At 41.6% G+C, this 20,826-nt stretch overlaps 4 protein-coding genes across 9 annotated transcripts; 2 read left to right on the top strand and 2 right to left on the bottom strand.

Moving 5' to 3' along the window:
• Window positions 1–15: 15 nt before the first annotated feature.
• Window positions 16–8,358, bottom strand: LOC108143449 (proton-coupled amino acid transporter-like protein pathetic). 2 transcript variants are annotated; one of them, XM_017267881.2, is made up of 5 exons: window positions 7,946–8,358; window positions 3,415–3,509; window positions 2,650–2,884; window positions 1,369–1,490; window positions 16–1,303 (listed from the first exon to the last, which is right to left on the bottom strand). In XM_017267881.2, exons 2-5 carry the CDS (start codon window positions 3,507–3,509, stop codon window positions 343–345), a joined length of 1,413 nt encoding a protein of 470 aa, XP_017123370.1. In that variant the 5' UTR covers window positions 7,946–8,358; the 3' UTR covers window positions 16–342. The 2 variants fall into 2 exon arrangements, with proteins under 2 accessions (XP_017123370.1, XP_017123369.1); XM_017267880.2 differs by lacking the exon at window positions 7,946–8,358 and adding an exon at window positions 4,975–5,082.
• A 3,426-nt stretch (window positions 8,359–11,784) lies between these two features.
• On the bottom strand, window positions 11,785–12,951 carry LOC108143306 (methylglutaconyl-CoA hydratase, mitochondrial). The gene is made up of 2 exons (XM_017267620.2): window positions 12,546–12,951; window positions 11,785–12,490 (listed from the first exon to the last, which is right to left on the bottom strand). The coding sequence occupies exons 1-2, from the start codon at window positions 12,865–12,867 to the stop codon at window positions 11,913–11,915; spliced, it is 900 nt and encodes a 299-aa protein (XP_017123109.1). The 5' UTR covers window positions 12,868–12,951; the 3' UTR covers window positions 11,785–11,912.
• Window positions 12,952–13,326: 375 nt separating this feature from the next.
• Window positions 13,327–16,380, top strand: LOC108143580 (zinc transporter 9). Of its 3 annotated transcripts, none has more exons than XM_017268095.2 (8): window positions 13,327–13,651; window positions 13,717–14,594; window positions 14,647–14,788; window positions 14,847–15,253; window positions 15,318–15,646; window positions 15,699–15,773; window positions 15,840–15,953; window positions 16,027–16,380. In XM_017268095.2, the coding sequence occupies exons 2-8, from the start codon at window positions 13,718–13,720 to the stop codon at window positions 16,069–16,071; spliced, it is 1,989 nt and encodes a 662-aa protein (XP_017123584.1). In that variant the 5' UTR covers window positions 13,327–13,651; window position 13,717; the 3' UTR covers window positions 16,072–16,380. The 3 variants fall into 3 exon arrangements, with proteins under 3 accessions (XP_017123584.1, XP_017123585.1, XP_017123583.1); XM_017268096.2 differs by having other exon boundaries at window positions 13,712–14,594; window positions 14,662–14,788; XM_017268094.2 differs by having other exon boundaries at window positions 13,712–14,594.
• Window positions 16,381–16,551: 171 nt separating this feature from the next.
• LOC108143510 (arylsulfatase I) lies at window positions 16,552–20,594 on the top strand. 3 transcript variants are annotated; one of them, XM_017267981.1, is made up of 7 exons: window positions 16,552–16,754; window positions 17,949–18,063; window positions 18,129–18,288; window positions 18,347–18,434; window positions 18,498–18,889; window positions 19,550–20,294; window positions 20,364–20,594. In XM_017267981.1, the coding sequence occupies exons 2-7, from the start codon at window positions 17,956–17,958 to the stop codon at window positions 20,551–20,553; spliced, it is 1,683 nt and encodes a 560-aa protein (XP_017123470.1). In that variant the 5' UTR covers window positions 16,552–16,754; window positions 17,949–17,955; the 3' UTR covers window positions 20,554–20,594. The 3 variants fall into 3 exon arrangements, with proteins under 3 accessions (XP_017123470.1, XP_017123471.1, XP_017123472.1); XM_017267982.1 differs by having other exon boundaries at window positions 16,552–16,788; XM_017267983.1 differs by having other exon boundaries at window positions 16,552–16,817.
• Window positions 20,595–20,826: the final 232 nt, after the last annotated feature.

The following is a 20,826-nucleotide window of genomic DNA, read 5'->3' as shown; positions in this document are numbered from 1 at the left end:
AAAACAATGGCAAGCTGTATTTTCGTACTGTTTCTCTTTATCGTTTGGAATGCTGAGCAACTTAACATAATAACATTTATAAATTCTATGAATTGCAGCTTAGTTTGTGTAACAGGGCACTTAAACTTAATATCATCTTGTTCATGCAGTCAACGGCATCGGCAATTGGGCATCCGAGCCGCCTGACCATGTTCAACATGGCCGTAAGTTGGGTCAGATCTGGATGTGGATGTGAATGTGGGCTTTGCCTGCTCTTCGAACTCATACTTCCTTTGGGGGAGGAAGCTACCTGCATCTAGTGTAATACTACGTGTCTTGTTTAAGGCTGAACACCTGGAAACCCTAATCATCGTGGCTGTACATTTCGATGATCTCGTTGATGCTGGCCACGGCGCCGGCAATCAGAGCCAGGATGGAGAACACGCCCAGGAAGATGTTCTTCGCCAGCTTCCACTTGCACACGCCCAGGCGATCGGGCCACAGGTAGACGGTCTCCACAAAGCTGGGCACAAAGATGCCCAGCAGCGAGAAGAACACGGCACCCACCAAACTGATGAATGGTTCCAGATTGGGAATGGCAGCAGCCACACCACCGATGACCAGAATAATACCACTGCGCAGCAGGATCTGCGTAATATTATGCTTTTCCGGTTTGAACTTGTGACCGATCTTGCGCCAGAGGATTTCGTTGGGCACATAGAACTGCAGTCCAAAGGTGAAGAGGATAGCCACGGCCATCAGGAGCTTGGCCGTGTCGCCCAACCAGGCTCCGTCGGGCAGATTAAGAGTGATGCTGCCGCGCACTTCGTCGCCAAATCTCACATAGCCGAAGAATCCGATGATGGCGTAGAGTGCGACCACTGTGATCATGGCCGTGTTGAGGACACCGGGACATCCCAGGAAGTGCTGCGGCTTTCTCATCGAGTTCTCCACGGGCATCACAGCGCCGATGCCCTCCATGGCGAAGATCACGGTGGCGAAGAAGAGCGGAATGTCTGCAGCATTGGCGATCAGCGGCTTGTCGGAGTAGACTAGTGGCTGATCGAACATGTAGTACAGCGTAATGGCAAAGGTCACAACGATGAAGATGTTGGCCATCATCGAGAACGGCACCAGCCACTTGAGGTCCCGGATCTGGCCGATCAGCAGGCAGGGAATCACGGTGATGGCTATGTAGATGCGCACATCCCAGTTGATGCCGCAATCGTAGTTAATGACATCGTGGAAAGATGTCGCAATAAAAACGATGTACACACATGCAGCCGCATAGTATGTGGCCATCAGGCCGATGTCCACGAATTGCCTGAAAAAAAGGAGGAGCAAATTCATAAAGGTCCACTAACCGGATCGTCACCAGGCACCACTCACTTGGCAAAGTTTGAGTAGGGACGCATTCCCTTTGGCCCGTACTCGAAGACCTTCTCCGCCGTTTCAGCAAATCCCAAAGATGTAACCCTGGCATCCCGGCAAATGTTATGCGAAGTCTTCACCTGTAAGGTTAGGTAAGCATAACCATTAGAAGATAAAGGACTTGCACACCCATATGGGTACAAATTACTATTAATGTTAGTTATATAAAATAGTCAGAAATTAAAAATTATTCATTTAAAATTGCTGTTAAAAAGTTTTTAAAAGTAAAAGAAAATAAATTTAACTACAAAACTTTTGTTCATCTAACTAAGAAAAACATTTGTTTTATAAATTTAAATTTTATTTTCAAATACGTATTTGAAATTCCAATTGACATTTTTATTCATAAAAAAAATCCTGTTTTTTATTTCCGGACATGTCTACCGTATGAACAAGATATACTCCATCAATTAAAACAGACTTGGATTATTTTCTAATTAATAAATACCTCAGTTGTAGGTATTACAATTTCTCAATTTACAAGCAATTATTTCAAATACTTTGTTATTTAGTTAGTTTTAAAATCTTGTTATATTTTGCGCTACTATTTTAACAGTAGCTATTGAATCGTATATTAAGTAAACGCGAAGCACTTGAAACTATTTTACGAGTACGTAGTAGATGGTAATCTCATCCAAAGCACTTTTAACAACGAATTTATTATACACTCGCTGTGCTATCTTAACCTCAAATAGTAAATCTAATTGATCGTAGTGCTAGGCACTTGAAAAAGCGTTTGGGAAAAGTCCAAAATGACTGTCCAAATCTGAACGCCATAAATCTGCTGACTCGATTGCTTTAATATTTATATATATGACCGATGAGGTATAATCGGTGACTTGGCCATTCTAGGAAACCTTTGGTTGATTTATGCAATGTTCGGCACGCGGTTCCTGCGATGTCTGCAGATTCGAGTGCGTCTAGTTCTGGGTAATTACGTCTTGGTGAATTTGCGAGGATCGGAAATACTTGATCATAAATGAAAGCAACTAAAGGTTAGCAATCGCACACTGTATCTCCGCCGATAAGGACGAGTGGTGGCCAGACTGCGATTCCAGAAGCGTGCAGTGCTTATCTGGGCCCTGGACCCTCCACTGGCCATCGATTCGGCACCTTGAACTACTTAATACCCCGGGAAGCTACGTCAGTTGGTCTGACTGCTGTCTATCTATTTCCTGCTATAACTGTTTGAGTCAACAGTGCTAAATCAGGTGCTAAAATCTCAACCATTTGGCTTACCAAAATATGTACGCAGTGGGTGCAGAGGAATCCGACGATCAGCGTCATGGCCATGCCGAAAGCCAAGCCGGCGTTGTGAAAGGCCATGGGCATGGCCAGGATTCCCGTGCCCAGGGAACTCTTGAGCAAGTGCGACAAGGCACCGCCGGCACTGGCTCCATTGGGATCTCGGTTCTCGAACGGATCGTAGGGATCCTCCGCTAGGGACTGTTGGTTCTTCTCCGTCAAGTTGGATCTAAAGGCAAAAAGGAAAAGTGTGATTTTGTTGTTCAATAATTATCAATATTCTATACCAATTTTAAGAAGAATGCCTTTTAAATCTTAATTTTATCACTCATACGCATTTTATCAATCATACGCATTTTATCACTTATACGTATTAACAAATTTAAATGTTAAATGTTGAGTGTTATGTTTTTTTTTTTGATCTGGACAAAAATTTAATTGATGGGTTTTGATTTAAGTTATTAAAAAATTGTTGTTTTATATAAATATTATTATAACCAACGATAAACATGATTTCATGCAAAAACTTCGATTAATATGTTGTTTAAATACTTTAATACTCTTCATCATGATAAGCTAAGAAGTTTTAAGCTCGTATATGTATAACATATTATACTTTTAAAGCTACTATAAGCTTACCATGAAGGCGAGACAATGGACCTCAGAAAAAAAAACTTTGAATTGTAGTCTCTCAGTTTTACTTAATTTAAATAGTTTTAAAGCATTTTTCTTTTAATGCAGAAAATCTGGGATACTCACTTCGAGCTGAAGTCATTCAATGTGGCCACTGAGCTGGTGTACGGGGGCGGGTTCTCGGCCGGCGCCGATGGGGTAAATCCAGCGTTATCTGTCATCTGAAAGCGAAAATAAACCAGGATCGATTGTCATTAAATGGAATTAAAATATTTTGGTTGATTGAGCGCGCACGAACGGTGTTTTATCGCAGGGAGGAAGCACGAGATTCGCTTTCGTTGGTCATTTAAGGCTTGGGTTAATCCGCTCGAGGGTTGCTAGGCACAAGCCAGGCATATCTTATCGACGTTTGGAAACATTCGAGTATTAGAATTGCCTTACCAAAGAGATTTCAGATACTGCCCGATCGTTATCGGAAATGGCTAAGAACGGAGCTGGAGGGTGGGGTCGAGCAAGTAAACAACAATCGCACTTCGTTCATAAAATTCAGCTTTATGGTGCTCTAAAAACGCTTGTAATTCCTTTGACTACGGCCGTAAAGCGGACCCTAAATCAGCGTCCATATAGTAGTCACCACCCACTTTTTTTTCTATTGAGTTGATTCATTCATGTGAGCTATACCTAAAATTCTTTGCGGCAGCCGATCCATTTATCCCGGCAATTTAACCATGTTCTTTGAACCCAGAGATTAGCTCAGTCGTCATAAAATTTTATTTACGAGTCCCGCACCCTCTTCTATTAAAATTTATGAATCAATTATGGTCTTGCGAAATAAATTATGATGTTATTGAAGGCCGGGAAATTTGTTGCCTTTGGCTATATAATAACCATAAATCGAAAGGTCACGTGCTGGATTTATTGGCTAAAACTGCAGTAAATAATAATAATGCCATATTAATTAAAAAAAATATATATATTTTAAATAGTTCGAGTTATTGAGTTGCAAATGGGATACATTTATTTGTATAAAGAGACAAAACAGTGTAAAAAAACTAAGGATTTCAATCAATTTTAAGATATTTAAATAATTTAATATATTTTCCTTTTGAAAACATTTTAAGGGGGCTACAGAAATGTCTTCCAACCGAAAGTTAATAAAATTTAAGTTGAAATTTACATAAAAAAGATTGTTGGTTTTTGATTTCATTAATAAACTAAATACAATTTATCATTTAAAAGTAGGTATGCTTTAATATGTTTACTATGACTTTCTATGAAAGGAATACATTGAACATATATCTTGACACAAACGTATTCAAATAAGATTTTACTAGGATTTGTATCTTTCGTTCCGTGGCTCAGTTAACATCGATCGATCATAAAGTCTTAGAGCCAGGGAAAGTTAACAAAATTGTACTAGTATTTACTCTAAAAATTTCACCGCCATCGTTTTCATTTTCTCCTGCTGTATTTATAAAGTTGAACTTATACTTTTAATAATTAATGCATTTAGAGGCAAAACGAAATGCTTCTTAGTCATGAAGTTTTGACAAAATCTTGTACTGAAGTGTGTAATTAATATAATTAAACAACAGGTTATTTTTGTTAAATCAAAAAACTCGTAATTCCTTGATTTATTTGGGGGGCGCGATAAATACACGTTACTTCACGTTTCCGGTAACTTACTCTTCAGCTAGGATATCACGATCGGAAGAGTTTTCGAGCAAAGAAGGAGGACCGAACGCGTCCTCTGGCCAAAAGCAACTGAACGATCGGTTAACAAACAAAGTGGGTGTGGGTACTGGTTTTAGGGGGTTACGGCGCCAAAAAGTGTCGGAAAACGTCGAAATAATAATGTCCAGAAGTGATAACGACTTAAAGCAAGACAGGTAACAATAATCAATGAACAACAACATTCACGACTAATAAAAATAAAATGCTCAAAGCTACCTTTAAAATCAATTATAAATTGATAACATTATCGTCCCCGAACCCGAACCGATCCGATCCGAATGTTACCGAACGAAAGACAAGGCTTAACTGATTTACTGACCAGGGAGAACTCACCATTGATATAGTGACTCTTTGTATTAATTCAATAAATTTCGAATAAGTAATTACTTTCGTTGAGAACCTTAGACTCTCGATGGAAAATTACGATCTAAGGAATTAAATAAATTCGTTTAATGACCGCTAATCGTGGTGGAGCGTGCAATGATTATCAATATTGTCATGTGGCTCGATAAGATTAGTGGTCAGTAATGCTCACTGTACTATTGCTTTAGTTTATTACATAAAGAGAATAAAATATTACTCTGTGGCATTGAAGAATTCCCTGTAAATTTTACACAGACAAAAGTAGTTAACGATTTGGGTCGAAACATTGTAAAAATTAATAGGCTTAATTATTTATGAGTATGATCGCATATTATATTTGTTGTTTACCCAAAGCGATTGCCTTTTATTTGGGGCGCACAAATCGATAAATCGAATGGGTAAATCTTTACGATCGACTTCTAATTGGGTGGGTTCCAGTAACTGGGGGGCCCCGAGTCTTATACGACATCACGCGCCCACTTTACCCCCATTCGATATTGAATCATATCGGCATATCGACAGGGACATTTAGGCATTGATTAGTTTTCTGGCCTATCACAGAGGCGACTGTCCGAAACTTGGGTCTTATTAGTTTTATGGCCAATTACATTTACCACCACCGTCATTATAATTTAATTAAAGTTCGCGTTAAGTGCGTCATCGCATCGGAAAATATGGTCTTTGATTTGGGCTTTATGACTGTGCTAATAGGCTATTGACTGATCCGGTTTATGGCTAAAGCCTTCGTGCCCTGCCACAGTTGCTGACTGCTTAGCTTTTGGGGGGATTTCTCCTAATGGGCGAAACGGAACCCGAAAGATTCCGATTCCAATATTTGCTCTGCCAATTATACACTGATTTATAAAATCTTAATTGTGAGTCAAGCTAATAAAGTGCTACGTCAAATGAGAAATGTGATGGGAAGGTGTGGCTTTTCGGCTGATGACCTGGATTCACTGGAGGATATTGTTGTGATCGGATCGAAAAAGTTACCTTGTAAATTCTTTCGCCATAAAATTATACGGCTGGACAATACACGATCTTTATCTCCAGTATTGGCTTATCGAAGCCATATACTCCAGTAGTATAACACCCTGACCTGCTTCCATAAGCCCCAGCCCCCGATCCCAACGAACGACCTTCCCGGCTATTGCATAAACCGTCTTTCACAATTTATATAGGAATTTCTCCCTGCCAATTCTCGATCAGCCGCCTTAAGTACCTTTAATTGGTTGCTGATTTTTTGAATGGAATTTCGAGTAGGATCTCTTTTGGGTCAATGCATTCCATTAAAGCCGAAACAGCTTTTTGGTTGCCTTTTTGTTACCAGTTTTCCGTTTGCTGTTTGTTTTGCTTTAGCTTTGTTTCATTTTTTGCTGCTTTTGTTTTGCTTGAGTGTTCGCTTCACGTGCCGAAAGAAGAGGCGAAAAGAAAACCCGTTGACCGTCCTGACAGACTGTCAATACCATTCATTAAACCCCATTACACGGAGAAATATCCGTAATGCAATCTATAGATAATCATACCATGCTTAAATTATAAACTTAAGCTTATATTTCATACTAATATTCATTAGAGAGAAATATCCGTAATCAATCTATTAAGATCAACATTTTTTTAAGATTTCTTTATTTTTAAAAGTTTATTTTTTAATGAAAGTATCCTAATCAAATAGCTTGTCTAAAAATCATTTTAAAGTTTCGTACATTATCAAAAGTATAATAACTTGACTACAGCTGAAGCTAAACTCAATTTGATATAGAGAACTGTCTCTTTGAACTCATCCATTAAGATTTCATTTAAAAAGTGGGAACAACTTGTATAACATTTTAAGCTTTTAATTGTAGATGATCAGTTTTTCTCACTGTGCAGGGGGAGTTGCGGGCTGGCAAAGGAACTCAGTGTCGTACGATCGCTCGCGGTAAGGTGGATCGGTTCGATTCGAGTTGACCTTATCGCTCACACTTTCGATATGCAAAGCGGATGAGCCTGAGCAGGCATAATTGATCGGACAGTTTGACAGTTTTGTAGTATCGTTATATCATTGTTCGTTCGGCCCATTTGTTTTCGGGCAATAACAATATTAACGATGATGTGATAATGCCCTACCTTGCCAAAATTGAGTGACAGCCTTGTGGGTGGTGGAGGAGTACTACTTTTTTTCATTTCGAGAATCCAAACTAAACGCCTGGTTTATTGCACCGTGTGTAGTGGAACCGTAAGGTAGCTGTCAAGATAAAACTGAGCCAATAATCTTTTATGGCATCCAATTCGGCGCTTATCACCGCAACAAAAAAAAAAGGCGGGGAAGCAATGATTTTCTTCTTCTGCTCATGACTGGCTTATGGGAAGTGAAGGGGGCCGGGATCGAAGATTTTCCAGTTTTTAGCGCATTTTTTTTTAAATTTTTTTTGCGTCACATGCATCTGATAAATGCCTGATAACTCATTTGATGTGCGGGAATTAATTATAAATAATTAGTGCACTTATAAAATAGGCGATGATAAACACGAAAATCACAATGTAAACAAACAAATAATTGCCCAAGCACAATAATTACCTTTGCCCCGGTTTGGTTTGTGTGAAATTTTTGGAAAATTATTAAGAAATTATATTAATTGTTTGATCCAATCGTTTGTCCTCGACATTGACGTTGCCGAAAAAGTGACTTTTTCACACAGCCGCGTTAATGATAATGATAGCCAGCGATATGCTCGATGGTGCGATTTTAAGGCCAGAATTTGCAGATTCAATCAACGGAGACCAATACGCTTGAACACTATTTAACTTTTGTGGCCATTAGTTGTTTAAGTATTTAATTTTTCACACCTGCTATGTTGCAAGGATTTACGAAATTCGCGCACGCGTTGTTTAAGGGTTTATAACGTATACGCTTCGTTTTTTTTTGTTTTTTGTTATTTCGGCCCCCGCTGGCGATTTGTTGTTAACTGGCGGACGATCGCTTAGTGACTGATATTAAGCCAATGTTTGTGCTTTAATTTGTTACTGCGACGGCGTCGCCAGAGCGGCTATAAACCCGGCCAGACACACAGATATATTCCCCTCTGAAACGCGGAGACGAAGTCGCTTCGGTTCGGGCAATTAGCGCAATGGACAATAAACGTTACCGTGACGCAGGTGGGGCGAAGTCGGCCTCTCTCCGTCGACCAGGTGAGCATATACATATGCACATAAATCTTGTATCCATGTCCACTGTGCGTATGGGTGCTTTCTACAGATCACTCAGCTTTGGGCATTCGGCGGCCAGACAAGTCTGCCTTCGTCCCATTACTCATACGCCGTGTGAGAGGAGGAGTATTTGTGGCAGCAGGAGGAATCGATCGTGTTAACTGGGTGCCCAGTGATTGCGCCTATTATTTTGTTGTTAGGGCAGTCTTATCTATGGATTGTGGACGCTACTTTGTCGAATTGGATTTGTTTGGCTTAGAAAGATACATAATAGCTTATCTGATTGCATTTCTCTCAGGAAAATCACCAAAACCGAGTGATTAGGCATACTTTTGGGTGCTAGCTCTTACATATATGACTTATATTTTAAAGTAATTACTAAACCACCCTGTATCCTTCACAGACAAACTGTCTGCCATCGTCCAACAGCCTAACTAACAAAAGCTATCGTCAAATATCAATCATCTATTACAGTTAAAAGGCTTTGCAACTGCACAGACAACATTTTTGTCAACTAAATTTTTTAAATGTTAAATCTTAATCTAAAAAGATAATAATTTTGCTATATTTTTTTTTAAGACTGCTCTTTGTAGTATGGGAATTTGGATCTGTTAATAATAAGATTATTATAAAGTTTCTCGAATTTTATCTTTGAACTTAAAGTTGAGCAAGTAGGCAACAGAAAAGAATTTAAAGAAATTATTTCAAGAAACAAGTTTAATTATACAATAAATATTTTACATTAAAGTTTACTAAATATAACTAAAAAAACTTTATAAAATTAAAAACTACTGAGATGCTCAAATCGTAGTTAATTAGATAGGATATTTAATTTATATAGGACATTTCCATCTCTCTTTATAAAGTTATTTCCTAACTAATCACAGATTTGATTTTATTTGGTCTAATATATCTGATAACAAAAACCCGTTCAATAAAATATCGACCGATTTTGAAGATAGGATAGTATTATGAATGTCTGATAAGGAACTGTATTTTTTGCACTGTATATAGGCCCCAAATGGAGCGAGTGGTGCATATACTTGCAGCTCAAGAATTTGCTCGACACTTTGAGCCTCCCAACCAGCCCCCCCCATCCGTGTAGCCCCCCCTCCGGCAATTACTTAGTGCTGCCTTGGGCGCTTCTCTTTTAGACAGACCATGGAGTTTAGTGATTGACTTGTTTCAAGTAGCCAGCTCCCCTTGTTAGCCAGTTTTGTTGTCTTACCATAAACATGTGAATATGAAACAACGATCGGTTTTTGTTTGCCCAAGCCCGTGTGGTAGTTAGTTGCCGGCGTCAGTGGGACAGTGGAAAATTTTTAGCTGCTCGGTAAATGCTGTAAACTAAATGCATTTTTCACGTGATGTGCATTTCGAATATCGACGAGTTCAAACAGCGTTGCGCCAAATGGATTTTAGATGTCATTGATTTATGGTAGGGGGTCATTAAATGTGATCTCATTTAAAGGGCCAATGACGCAATTAAGTATCGGTTAGACAGCCGAGTTCTTGGATAACAGCAACAACTTAGGAGTTGATTGGATTGAAATTGCCATAGTTGTGGATAGTAAACATTGTATCTTTAATTGCGGAGTACTGATAAAATATGATGTACGAGCTGTGTTGTATTGTTTAACAAGGTTTTTTATTGACGCAAGACAATTGCACGTTGCGTATACGACATGTGGAAGCCTTGGAAACAGTGATAAAGTGATAAGCAAAGGGTTCTGCGATGAACAAGACAAGAAACCGAAACCCTTTAAAGCGGGTCAAGAACTTGGTCTATAGCCACTGCAATATTGACACTACGATTTCTTATCGTTGGAGAATTTGGAAAATATTTACTACTGCTTGCTGCTGTCCGTATTGACAATCTCCGTTGAGCCTGATAAAGTTGTACCGCCTTAATAGAGAATTATCGATTGTGAAAGCCGCCTGGATGGGCGCACTTAAGTGCTTATGATATTATCGGGTCTTTGCGGGGGGGATTTCCCACTCATCTGATATACATTGTGCCTCCTTGAGACTACCTCTCATCAATCTAATTGATTTTCAAGCGGCAGCTCAAAATACCTGGAAAAAGTTAATTAAAAAAAATCCCCTCCCTTAAAAAAGTATTTAAGGCCTCTTGTCACCGACTTTCCTGCCTCTGGCTCATTACAAGGCACATCACATCACATCGCAATCGTATTTCTGGCCAACTGATCGGGCTTAAGCTCGTCGAGAAGTTCACATCCAAAGCGCATTGTGTGTATTATCGTTCATAATAACAAGTCAAAACAATAAATAATTGATTTGCTTCCGCAATTGGTTTCCGGCTCTGCCTTCTCGCCATGTTTTGGGGTCAGCTCGGTTCGAATTGGACGCATTGAGAATTGAGCACTGAGTAATTAATTAATTGATTAATTAATATGCACACTGCGCAGCCGCTTGCGGGTTGAGATTTAGATTCCGATTTCGATATTTCGGGTATACAGCGTATACAGCTTCGGCACTGACCTTGCCCGATGTCAAACACCCGCGCGCATTTTTAATTTACGACTGCGACCGCTGACTTCGATCATGTACGGAGGTGAGCTGAGTGACGCTATGTAGATTCGCATTCAAAATCTGGGCTAGTGGGGGTGGCGAGTCACCCAAGTCATCCGGGTGACAACTTCCTTGAGTTGCCGCCACCAAACCGGTTAAATCTTAAACGGCGGCTTCACAAAGTGACTTTATTTAGCACCTGGTTTTTGTTTCGTGTTGCCCCAGGTGACAGAATCCCTTTGTTCGAGCGGGCCCCAAAAATACAATAAGTGTGGCGAAGCACGCCCTGTAATATAAATATTTGAGATATGCAAATTACCTGCTGTGCAAATGACAAACCAAGCTACAGTCATCTGGTACTAAAACTGACACTTGTGGGCTGATTCGCCATGCAATCACCCTCAGCTAGCATGACAATAGGAACTTTCTAACTCACGGCTTCCCAAGAAATTCCCATTTCCGCATAGCTCAACGACAGAACGATCAAGGTGAATTTTGCATCAATTTCCAGTTCTATGCTGTACTATCGTACATGCAATGCAAATGGGAGTGTGTCTCGATCGGTGGTATTTAATGGCTGTAATTAGCATTTCCATGACTAAATCGAGATGCGTCATCGCAGCTATTAAAAAATTGTTTAACTACAATTAGCGTAATTAAAGTTATTTGGCAGCTCGATAGGATCGAATGATTTATAAAAAACAATAGAAATGGGCTTTGCCGCTAGAGTGTCTCTACAACAGTAACAGATAAAATTATAAATGCAATTTTCAGCTTAACTTTAAGAGGAGTGGTCCGATTCACGTTTACTCCCCCTTGTAGACGGGCTTGCGTTTCTCGGCGAAGGCGGCGAGTCCCTCCAGGCGGTCCTTGGTGGGTATCACCTGTGAGTAGCATATCTCCTCGATGGAGTAGCCGGTGGCCAGGTCCACCTGCATGCCCTTGTCGATAGCCAGTTTGGCCATGCGTACGCCCACTGGTCCGTTGGGGAGGATTTCCTCGGCCAACTTAAGCGCCTGCTGATAGGCGGCGTCCTTCGTTTCGTTCTGCTGCACCACATGGTTGACCAGACCCAGATCCTTGGCCTCTGTCCCGTCGAGTACTCGTGCCGTGAAGATCAACTCCTTGGCCAGGGCGGGGGACAGGATGCGAGGCAGTCTTTGGGTGCCACCCGCTCCGGGTATGATGGCCAATCTCGTCTCCACCAGACCCATTTTGGTATTCGAAGCGGCGGTGCGGATGTCGCAGGCCAGAGCCATTTCTAGACCTCCACCCAGAGCAGCGCCATCCAAGGCGGCAATCACGGGCATGGGCAGCTGCTCAATGGCGATGAGCAAACCTCGCAGCTCCTTTACAAATTCGGTGGCCTCCTCTGGGCTCATACCTGCCACAGTAAAAGGATTAGAAATCGTTATCATTAAGATTTAAGGACAACTCACCCTTGCGCTCTTTCAAATCAGCACCGGCACAGAAGATACCAGGCGTAAGACTCCTCAATACGACAACCCTCGATTCATTGTCCTTCTTAATGTCATCCAGGACATCAGTGAAGGTCTCCACCATTCCCCGGCTGAAGGAGTTCTTTGCCGCTGGTCGGTTAAGGCCAATAACTGAGATTCCCTGGCGAGGTCCTTCCAATCGCTCCACCAGAACTTCATCTCCATCGCCGTATGGCGCCGCTGCCGCAAAATGGCGGGCAGCAACAAGTGGGCGGGTAACCTGACGGGCTAATTTCGCAACTCCTTGCATTAAAATTGACATCTTGTATTTTAAAACAGGAAAAAACAAAAGCGAAATTGGACAACTAAGTGATTATAAAACGACCGGCAGAAAACAGCTGTTGCTGCCAGTGCTGAAAAAGCTTAAATATGCTATCGATAAGCATATCGATAGGTTCGAGACACATTGTGAGCTGTTCTCACTGTCCTGTATTTCATTGCTTCAACAAGATAAAAAGTTCAAAAATTTAAGCTAGGAAAAATGCAAATGTTGTCACTTTTATTCAGAAAATAGCTAATAAATGTTACCAAACATATAGTTTATAATTTTTCTTAACAGAAAACTCTAAAAAACATGGGTGATAAAGCTTGGCGAACTTATTTGCTCCGAAGACTTTTTTAAGATTTTAAGAATTTGTGAAAATACATAATATGCTTTATGGTGAGAACATCTATTAACAACCTGTGGTGTGACCAAGGCGCGCTGGCGAAAAACAAAAACCACAACAACAGATAAAGCACAGGCAAAAAGCGCCAGCCGGTGATGGTTAAATTTTCAGTATAAAAAATTCGCCAATGTGTATTTAAAACGTTTTTTCCAAGTACGCCTTTATCGCGCAAAGGTGTGTGCCCCCAGGCCGGAAAGGGGAGTTCCACAGATTTCTCCGATCACGAGGAATTACGCTTGCAATCCGTCCACTTCTTATTATATTTGTTCCCGCATGACGTAGTTTTGCGTTGAAAGTGAAACCGCGGAGCACCCCCAATCACAACAATAGCACAACACCGATCAGTATCTAAAGTTCGATAGTGTCGCAGCGCGCCGTGTAAGTAACCCTTAACACATATGTATAGTAAAGTCCAACCTTATCTGCTATCCTTTCCAGTGCAGGATGCTGATGCGCGGCGTGCAGCTCCTGCATCGAAGACACCAGCAGTTTGGAAGGGCCTTCAGCCAGTGCTCCTTGCGCCATGACGCCGGCAATCCTTGGAGACGGAATGATGGCGAAACATCCAGGCCGCATCCCTGGAAGCGACCCGGCATGTTTCTCCAGTTTCGCTGCAGTGCCGGCGGCAGTGATTCAAAGAAGAAGGAGCAACTGGCTCTGGAGGAGTCCACCGCTGTCACAGCCGCCGCACAGCCAAAGGAGAAGCAAACGAAAAATTTTGAGGTAAAGACCTCCAAGGGCATCCTGTCCATCAGCACCACCATCGAGGACTCCAAGATCAATGAAATCGTGTTCGAGAAGTCCGATCTGCCGCCGGTGTCCAAGCTGAAAGAGCCGGCTCTAGCTGCAGCGGCCATCAATCTGAGGGCCAGCGCCAGCTCCACTGGAGCAAGTGGAGGAGGTAGCATTATGAACCCTCCTGAAACGATTCCACCAAAGCCTGGCACATCTATAACTGATTTGACTAAAGCAGCAATAGTGGTAAAAGCGGTAGAAGCTACTGCTCCTTCATCCCAGCCAGCAGATGTTCCGCCTCCGATGCCTGTTCTTCCTCCCAAGCGACCGCGTTTTGATTATCGCGCCTCTCTGGAGCGTAATTTTGTGACGCCCAATCGGGCCATAAGCGATTTCTTGCTAACAGCTGCGGACCTCGAAAGCCTACCCAAGATCAAGCGGAGATCTCCGTACGAACAGGAGCCACCCATGACCGTCTATTGGCGCCGCGATGTGGAGGCCAAAGCCGTCGAGGTGTGGGGCTCTAAGGAGAACCTATTGCGAGAGCGACTTAAGCGGGAGATAGAGCGTAAGCAGTACCAGCAGAGTGAGTACCTGTGTCCCCTGCGTCCGTTCAACCTTTAATTTGGGTGCTAAAGTCTATGACTCCACAGATCTTTTCACTGTCAAGCGGCGGCTGCGCGACTACCGCAGGGAGATGGGATCCCGCACCAAAGTGATGCTTGACAATCGGAAGGAGTCGGAGAAGTCGGGCCAAGTGGTGGCTACCGCCATTGCCATGTGAGTTTCATAATTTAACAGCCTTAAAGCTCTGATAGCAAGATTTGACATCTTTCAGCAATGCGGCTAATTTGCTTTTCAAAGCTGGAGGATGGCTGTACAGCGGTTCCCACAGCATGTTCGCGGAGGTTATCCACTCACTGGCCGACTTGATCAACCAGCTTATCCTCGCCTTTGGCATATACAAGTCCTCCCAGAGCCCAGACATCGATCATCCTTACGGTTACATGAATATGCGATATGTTTCCTCGCTGATTTCTGGCGTAGGCATCTTCTGCGTTGGCTGTGGCCTGTCCATTTACCACGGCATTGACGGCATTCTCCACCCGGAGCCCATCGCGGATCTGTTTTGGGTGTACTGCATCCTCGCAGGGTCCCTGGTTTCTGAGGGAGCCACGTTGGTGGTGGCCATCAATGAGCTGAAGCGATCAGCCAAAGAAAACAACATGACCTTCAAGGACTATGGTGAGTTTTACCGGTATAAAATAAAAAAAAATAGTTTATATTTAACAGTGCTTATATTCCACAGTGATTTCTGGCAAGGATCCGTGCGTTAATGTGGTGCTCTGCGAGGACGCTGCTGCTGTAACTGGCGTCATGGTGGCTGGAGCTTGTATGGGATTGAGCAGCTACACAGGATCTCCCATCTTTGATGCCGCTGGATCCCTGGTCATTGGAGCTCTCTTGGGGGCCGTGGCCTCCTTTATCATTTACACAAATGCCAATGCTCTGGTGGGCATATCCATCTCCTCTGAGCGACTGGAAAAGATTAACTCTGCTTTGGAGGCTGATGTCATGATCAGAGCCATTTACGATGTCAAGGGCATCGATATTGGCAACGCTCGTGTCCGCTACAAGGTAAGACCTTGCTCTTGAGATGCCTTGGTGCGACTAAATTGAATTTCTACAGGCTGAGCTAGACTTCGACGGTCGTGAGCTGACGCGTTCGTATCTGGACAAACAGGATCTGGCCAAGCTGCTTACGGTGCGTCATATTGACCCATTTGTGGTTCTGGGCCCTTCATTAACCGGTTTTTGTTTACCCCCGCAGACGGTTCGAGGCTTTGAGAAGGTGGAGGATCTGGAGGGCTTTCTGCTGGATCAAGGCGAAAACATTGTGGACCTGATGGGCGGTGAAATCGATCGCATCGAGATGAATCTGCGGGTGAGTTTTTACTAAAACAAAAAAATGCAATTTTTAAAGTTACTTAACTTGAATTTTTTTTTTCTTATGACAGACGCAATTCCCGGAAATACGTCACGTGGACCTGGAAATACTCTAAGCCCCCTCCATTCGCCTGGGGACCTGTTGATATCATAAAGCATTGGGTGATTTGGTCGCTTTCTATAAGAAATTTTTGCCCGTCTAGCTTATATTTATTTCCCATTGTGTACTTTTAGATGTAATTCTTAAAAATAAGCATTAAAAGTGTATTGCCTCGGGCTTGACAGGAGTCCGGCGGTTTAAGGAAAATTCGCCGGTACCTATCCGTTTTCAAAGTAGTTTGTTCGTTGAATTGTAGAGCGTTTTCCTTAAATATTCCTTCGCCTGCTCTTGTGTACCATAAATAATGTAATTATTATGCAACGTTTTCCACTTCTTTGGCATGGGGTCGGAGGTCAACAAATGCAATAGTTTTCGCTTTTTCGCAGCTCTGCAGCTCTCTTCGATGTCGATCTTTAACAGCGTTTTACTTTCACTGTTAAAGTTTTGCGGCTCTGTGGCTGTTTGGGAATTTTTTCAGTCTGACTTGGCGCGTGAATTAAAACGGTTGGCTCTTGGCGTTCCCATGAGAGCCGAATAAATAATATCACCAGTGAACACAAATCATTTCTAAATACAGCAACCTATATGTTGGTTAAAGATAACCAAAAGTCAAATACAAAATTTGCTAATATAATTGAGGACAACTCTGAAGGCACACAAACCTGAACAAGTTTACGTGTTAAATAAATATTTCCTGCGGTTTGTTTACCTGTCTAATTAATTCCAAAATTGAGTGAGATAAACAAAACAAAATTTTAAGCTGTACGGGCGTGAACTTTACTAATGTCACACAAAGAAAATAATAATTTGCTTATGTGTGATTTTGCATAAATGAATTTCTTTAAAAAGTCACTAAAGGGTTACCGACCTATGACAAAGAATAGATTCATTGTTAAAATAACAAAGAATTTTCTACATAGAAAAAAGAGAGTTCATATTTAATAAAGCATTATAGTATCAGTATTTGAAATCAGTTATGTAGAAAGCGGTCATGTTATTAAATAGGAGTTTACATAGTTCTTTAAAAAATCGTTTAAAATATATCAGAATATGAAAAGTGCACTTACAAAATTGATGGGGGTACATATGCAGCCAAAATTTAATTTCGATGGAATTATTTTTAAATGATGTTATTTCCAAATATAAAAGAAACTCAACTTATTTTAAATATTACCACATTTTATAAACTTTCCTTAAAAACTAAAATTAGCATATCAAATTTTTTAGCCTTTCAATATTACATGCTATTATTATTAGAGCATTAGCAGGTCGATCAGTTGAAAAAGAATCTCCGAATCTAATTTGGTTTTTTAATTTGTGCTTTCTGATTACTGAGTGGCACTCGTTGACCCATTAACGGTACAATCAGCGACAAACGAAATTTAAATGCTAATTAGATGGCACATGAAATCGTTTTAAAAATGCCACACAAGTGTATTCGCATCCCAGCACATAAATACTTCAGGGTATCCCTATGACCAATGCACATTTGTAAATATAGAATCAATTATTCACCGCTGCAGGTGAAGTGTGGCCCATGCCCATCCGAATTGAGGTCACGAACCGAGTGCAATTGCTGATTCGGTTTCGGTTTCGGTTCCATTTCCATTTCCACAGACAAATGAATTCCAAGCCAGATGACGATCAATGCCACGATGCAAACAGGTGGATGATCAATCAATTGAAATCAGCTCGTTCTCGTAATTGCTGTCACTGGGAATCTCTGCAATATATCAATTAGTTAACTAATTGTTTTTTTATGGTTGCATAAATCACACGATCTTTTTGAAATGGCTTTTTTTAATGATTGCATATATCACACGATCTCATAACATTTTTTTTTTGTTTGTTTAGTGATTGCATATATCACATACGATCTGTTTGATTTTTCAGTGAGACAATGCAGTGTTTATGGCTATTATTTTTGGTGCTGCCAAAACTGATAACAGGTGATGTGGAAAAACCTCCCACAAAGCCCAATATTATATTTATTTTAGCCGATGATCTGGTAAGTCAAAGAGGTCAGGGAGTATCCATTATAACTCTTTTTAAAAATTTTGTTACTCTTACTAGGGCTTTAACGATGTGGGTTTCCATGGTTCGGCCCAGATTCCCACGCCCAACATCGATGCCTTGGCCTATTCTGGGATCATTCTAAATCGTTATTATGTGGCACCCATTTGTACACCCTCAAGATCAGCACTTATGACAGGAAAATATCCCATACATACGGGTATGTGAGGGGATTATATTTCCAAATATTTATAACTCATAAATATATATTCTTGTAGGAATGCAACACACGGTTCTTTATGCCGCTGAACCACGAGGCTTACCGCTGGAGGAGAAGATACTTCCGCAGTACTTGAATGATTTGGGGTAAGTTCAAAAATATTGCTTAATTGGCAACCTTCAATTACTAACCATAATGTCCACAATAAGTTACACCTCTCACATAGCTGGCAAGTGGCATCTGGGGCACTGGAAACTCAAATATACTCCGCTTCATCGGGGCTTTAGTAGCCATGTGGGATTCTGGTCGGGTCACCAGGACTATAATGACCACACCGCCGTCGAGAACAACCATTGGGGGCTGGACATGCGCAACGGCACGGAAGTGGCCTACGATCTCCATGGGCAGTACACCACGGACGTGATAACCGATCACTCGGTCAAGGTCATTGCCAATCATAATTCCACCCAAGGTCCTCTGTTCCTGTATGTGGCCCATGCAGCCTGCCACTCGAGCAATCCGTACAATCCGCTGCCAGTGCCGGACAACGATGTGCTGAGGATGGGACACATTCAGCACTACAAACGTCGAAAATTCGCCGGTGAGTTGGCTTGTCTACCTTAACCCTATACTGCCTGAACGTTGTATCAATAACGACCAAAAATGTTCTTGTAAATATATGTTTAGTTTTGTTACTTTTTTTTTCTCAACAAAATGTTCAGTTTTGGAATCTTAAATTTAATATTAAATTAAAAAGTTTTACCTTTTTTTAAGTAAGACGCGTGAACAAAACTTATAAAAACACATCAAAAAAGCATCACAGAAAAATTATTTGAAAATTCATTCTAATAAAAAATAGTACAAAGAACCAGACCGATGACAATCGACTTGTTTATACAAAAGAGGAAAGGAAGCAAGGTTTTAAAACGCAAAGTTTATATACCCATACAGCTATTACACATAATAAACGTTCTACAAAATGATTATATATGTTTAAAAACAATGAAGCTATGTCGATTTTACGCTGAATTTTTAAAACGTTCCTATGCCAGCTTTATGATTTTAATATAATTAAAAATTTATATAGTTATTAATATATTTTGAAGTTTAGTCGTACAAATTGAAAATTAGTTAAGCTATAATTTTTGTTCATTAATTTTCCTGATTGTTTCTAATGGATCCTATCAAAAGAACAAATTTATTTACTGTTGATATTTTAAATTTTTATAATGATCCAAAATTTAAATATTATCTGTCCCAGCCATGGTATCCAAAATGGACGACTCTGTGGGACAAATAGTGGACCAGCTGCGCAAGTCCAACATGCTGGAGAACTCCATAATTGTGTTCTCCTCGGACAATGGAGGTCCAGCCCAAGGCTTTAATCTGAACTTTGCCTCCAATTACCCCCTGAAGGGTGTGAAGAACACGCTGTGGGAGGGTGGAGTAAGAGCGGCGGGTCTAATCTGGTCACCGCTGCTAAAGAAGAGCCAGCGGGTGTCCAACCAGACCATGCACATCGTCGACTGGTTGCCCACCCTTCTGGAGGCAGCCGGTGGGCAACCAGCGGTGGCCAGTCTGAGCAAGGAGCTCGACGGCCTGAGCCTTTGGCGGGCTCTGGTCCAGGACAGAGCGTCGCCGCGGCTGAACGTGCTCCACAACATCGACGACATCTGGGGCAGTGCTGCGCTCAGTGTGGGCGATTGGAAGCTGGTCAAGGGCACCAACTACCGCGGCAGCTGGGACGGATGGTATGGGCCGGCTGGCGAGCGGGATCCCCGCCTCTACGACTGGCAGATGGTGCCCAGGAGTAGGGCAGGCAAGGCTCTGGAGGGACTCAAGATGCTGCCAAGTCGAGCGGATCAGCAGAGATTGCGGGCAGGAGCCACAGTCTCCTGCCAGCTGCAATCCTCTCAAGGAAGCAGCTGCAAGGCCACCGCCTTCTCGGCTCCATGCTTGTTCCACATTCGCGATGATCCCTGTGAGCAATTCAACCTGGCAAAGCAGTAAGTTTTTCTAAAATACCTTTTTCTTGTATGTTTTATTGTTTTTTGGTTCCATTAATTATTATAAAGATATCCCGAAGTTCTCATCGCATTGATGGCTGAGCTGGAGCGCTTCAATTCCACGGCAGTGCCGCCGGCCAATAAACCTGCCGATCCTCGAGCAGATCCCAGATTCTGGAACTATACGTGGACAAACTTTGGGGACTATGAAAACAATGGCAATGAGCCCATTAGTGGGGATCTGGCAAAGACTGTCTAAATTAAAACAAATTAATATTAAAGTTTAAATTCATAGGTAAATATGACTTACTTTTGCTTGTCGGCTACTTGCTTACTGACCCTTAGTATCGCATCCACTCCTGCCATTGTGTACATCCTCTTGATAATGGTGCAATTTTGTGTCCCTATGGTTGCGTAATGTCAACCGACACTTTAAATCACAAATTTTATTGTAGAACACGCAATTTTTTTATTTAAACCTGTTTTAGTATAAAAAAATTATTTAAATTGTACCACCAATTGAAAGCTCGTG

This window comes from Drosophila elegans, unplaced genomic scaffold (assembly GCF_018152505.1).
Source record: "Drosophila elegans isolate 14027-0461.03 unplaced genomic scaffold, ASM1815250v1 contig_183, whole genome shotgun sequence".
NCBI classification, from domain to species: Eukaryota; Metazoa; Arthropoda; class Insecta; order Diptera; family Drosophilidae; genus Drosophila; species Drosophila elegans.
The sequence above is the reverse complement of the archived record's forward strand: the minus strand, read 5'-3'. Positions and strand labels throughout refer to the sequence as shown.